The sequence below is a fragment of the Echinops telfairi genome, unplaced genomic scaffold (genome assembly GCF_000313985.2).
Source record: "Echinops telfairi isolate 266 unplaced genomic scaffold, ASM31398v2 ScPeMD7_9;HRSCAF=40, whole genome shotgun sequence".
In the NCBI taxonomy this organism is placed as follows: domain Eukaryota; kingdom Metazoa; phylum Chordata; class Mammalia; order Afrosoricida; family Tenrecidae; genus Echinops; species Echinops telfairi.
Window position 1 is genome coordinate 77,773,022 of NW_022103906.1, and position 3,086 is coordinate 77,776,107.

A 3,086-nucleotide genomic window follows, 5' to 3' on the forward strand; every position below is an offset into this window, starting at 1 on the left:
CTGCTGCTGGGGATTGCGGGGAAACTGAGCCCTGATGAGTCTTCCAGGTTGCAGAAGTGGGTGTCCTTTCAGACTAACCAGGATGTGAATGAATGAATGAATGAATGAATGAATGAATAGTGCTTGCCCGGGGGAAAGATCTTGGACGTGATGAGAGAGGTGGAAGGGGGAGGAGCTAAGTATCTGAGAGCCCCAGACTGAACCCCAGACCCTTTGCCAACAACCTCCACCCTGGGCATCTGGCAACTTCTCTGCAGGGGCTCAGCTGAACCACAGTTCCACACACCCCAGGAACACAAGGCTGAACCCCAACCGGGGACCTGCCCCCACCACAGCATGATTGCCACCGTCATTTCGGAGCCCTCCCATATAAACACACAGAGGACCATACAGCGTGATAGGACGTCATGTGGCTGGGACCAGCCACCTTCTCCAGCCCCAACCTGCAGCCCTCCCAGCTGACTCTTCCGCCAGCCAGCCGGTCTCTCTCGCCCCCACCCCCAGCCAGTCACGGCCTCTCCACATGCACCCACCCCCCTCTCTGCCATCCACAGGCTCATAGGGACCTTCTGCATGGTGCTGCAGCAGGTGGTGGAGGAGAGCCACGTGGAAGTGACCGACACACTGATCGATGACAACAATGCCATCCTCAAGGTGGGTTGCCCTTGTCTGGCTCTCCCCATAAGAGGCCCACCTGGGAGACCACCTCCCCCCCCTCCCCTCTGCACACTGGGTAGCTGGGGGAGCAAGCCTTAAGGATGGAGAGGCAGGGTGGGGTGGCCTCACAGGTCTCCATCAGCCCTTCCTACAATGAGAGTACAGGGAAAGGTGATGGGGGGGGGGGGGTCCCTCCCTTCTCCACCAAGGGGTGACCAGACTTCCAATTGCCCTCAACGCAGGAATCCCATAGCAAGGCTGCTCTGAGCCAGCCTGCTGTCTGCCTCCCAGGCATCGTCTCCACTCTCCTCTGGGAGACTAGGGCCACCTCGCTTCCCATCCCATTTGTCACTTCCTGCCCTAGCACCTGTAACATGAGCACACACACACACACACACACACACATGCACACACACACGTGCACCAGCTCTTTATATATACCTAAGGAAGGCCTCCCCTTTGGCCTCCTCTCTGGTCCACAGAAGCTCACAGGCATCCACTCATGAGCAGCTTGGTATCATGATGAGGAGTGACACCCCCCTAAGTGACTCCGGCAAGCCACGTGCCCTCTGCGACATGAACATGCTTATAACACCTGCCTGAGGGTTGAATGAGAATCCTCAGAACAGCGAGCACACAGGAAGTGCTCAGTGACTGTGTGACACCGCAGGGTTACCTATTACACCCTGACCTCAGATGTCTCTGCACCACGATTCCCCCAGCAGACCCTTGGGACTGTGTGGGCCGGCATGGCCCCTCATCATCACCTCGGTGGATCACGAACAGAAACCGCTCAGAAGGCAGGACTGCAGGGCGGAGGGCAAGCATGAGAGGGACCCTCTGGGGCAGTGCTGCGGGAAGGGAGAAATGTTGCCCCTGTTGCCAGGAAGGAGAAGAGTGTTGGGACTTATCAGGCTGCTCCCATCCAGGCCAACACCGGAGGGGAAGAAGGGATGCGGAATAAGCTGCAGGCCCGAGTGGGAAGAGCCCTGGAGCTGGGAGAATGTAGTTTGCAGAGTGAGGGGGGAAGACTGCAGAATTCCAGATGTTCAGACTCTGATCTGGACCTGACGCACCCCCCACCCACCTCTGCTTACCCAAGTTATGGATGGGAACATGGCGATCCTAAATGAGGAGTGGATGTGGCCAGCACCACCCGGCTATTAGCGGTAGCACTGAGACTCCACTCCAGATCAGCATCCCCGAAATGTCTTGGTCGCACTGGGTCAGTGCACAGAGCACAGGGCGGCGAGTGCAGCAGGCCGGTTCAGACCCCAGCTGCAACCCCTGCCTGGCTGTGTGGCCTTGGGGGCAGACGCTTCACCTCCCTGAGAGGTCAGATGGGGCAAGTTGAAGGGGTAAAGAGATCCGATAGGTTTACATTAGAAATCCTAGCGTGCCGTCTAGCACCATGAGTCGGTTCACATGGCTTGGGCATCCTGTTCCCTCCCTCGGGAAGGCTAAGCTCTCAGAGAGCCGCCTGTCCTGGGTACAGGAACAAACAGCCCTGACAGATGTGGAGCCCCGCCAACCCTGGGGGGTTGGAGAGTGAGTCTCCCCTGAGCTTTGGGGGAACCTGGGAGCCACGAGGAGGTAAGTGGCCTGAGGACAGAGTAAGAAGGCCTATCAGGATTCTCGATGGCTAAGCCTGTGCCTGGTTCAGGTGCTCTACCTTCTTCCAGCCGAAGCCCCGGGGCAACCTCCCCCCCTTCCTCTCCACAGTGAGGAGGCCCTGGGCAGGAGCAGGAAGAAAGGCTGAGGTGGCCAATCTTTGACGGGCATCCAGGGCCGGGGCTCCTCTCCCAGAGGCCCTCTGTTCACTCCCTCACATTTCCAATGAGCACCAGTGCTGAGGGGAGGGGAGGGGAGGTCAGCTCCCATGCTGGGGACAAGAACAAGGCAGCCAATAACAGGTTCAATTGTTCAGAGGGGCCCCCCTCCACCTGCATCCAGATCAGAGGAAGCTGAGTGAGACTTCCACGTCACTGGGTCTTTCTGAGCCTCTGCTTTGAAGCGGTAACATGGGAGAAGGTTGCCACCTTTCGATCCTCCCAGGAGCTGAGCGTGGGAAGGCACTGGCCAGCATCCCAGAAGGGTGGGGCACACAGGTGGACACTGCTGTCCCACCGCTCAGCTCCCTACCCCTCTCCCCCAGACCAGCCTGTGTGTGGAGGTCCGGTACCAGGCCGCGGATGGCACCATGGGCTCCTGGGACGACGGGGACTTCCTGGGGGACGAGTCCCTCCCAGGGGAAGAGAAGGACAGCCAGGAGACGGACGGGCTACTCCCAGGCTCCCGCCCCAGCTCCCGGCCGCCGGGAGAAAAGAGCTTCCGGAGGTAACAGGGAGGGGCCCTCCGGCTACCCACTGCCCCCAAAGGCGCAAGGAGGGTGTCTGGGTCCCAGACCTGCTCACAGGCCCCTCTAGGTC

At 59.6% G+C, this 3,086-nt stretch overlaps 1 protein-coding gene across 1 annotated transcript in view; it reads left to right on the forward strand.

Annotated features, from left to right (window-relative positions):
• LOC123521289 (otoferlin-like) overlaps positions 1 to 3,086 on the forward strand; it is a 76,904-nt gene that overhangs the window by 50,374 nt on the left and 23,444 nt on the right. The window contains exons 3-4 of the mRNA XM_045286586.1: positions 555 to 654; positions 2,813 to 2,994. Of these exons, the coding sequence (XP_045142521.1) occupies positions 555 to 654; positions 2,813 to 2,994 (282 nt within the window). The remainder of the gene's footprint in view (positions 1 to 554; positions 655 to 2,812; positions 2,995 to 3,086) is intronic.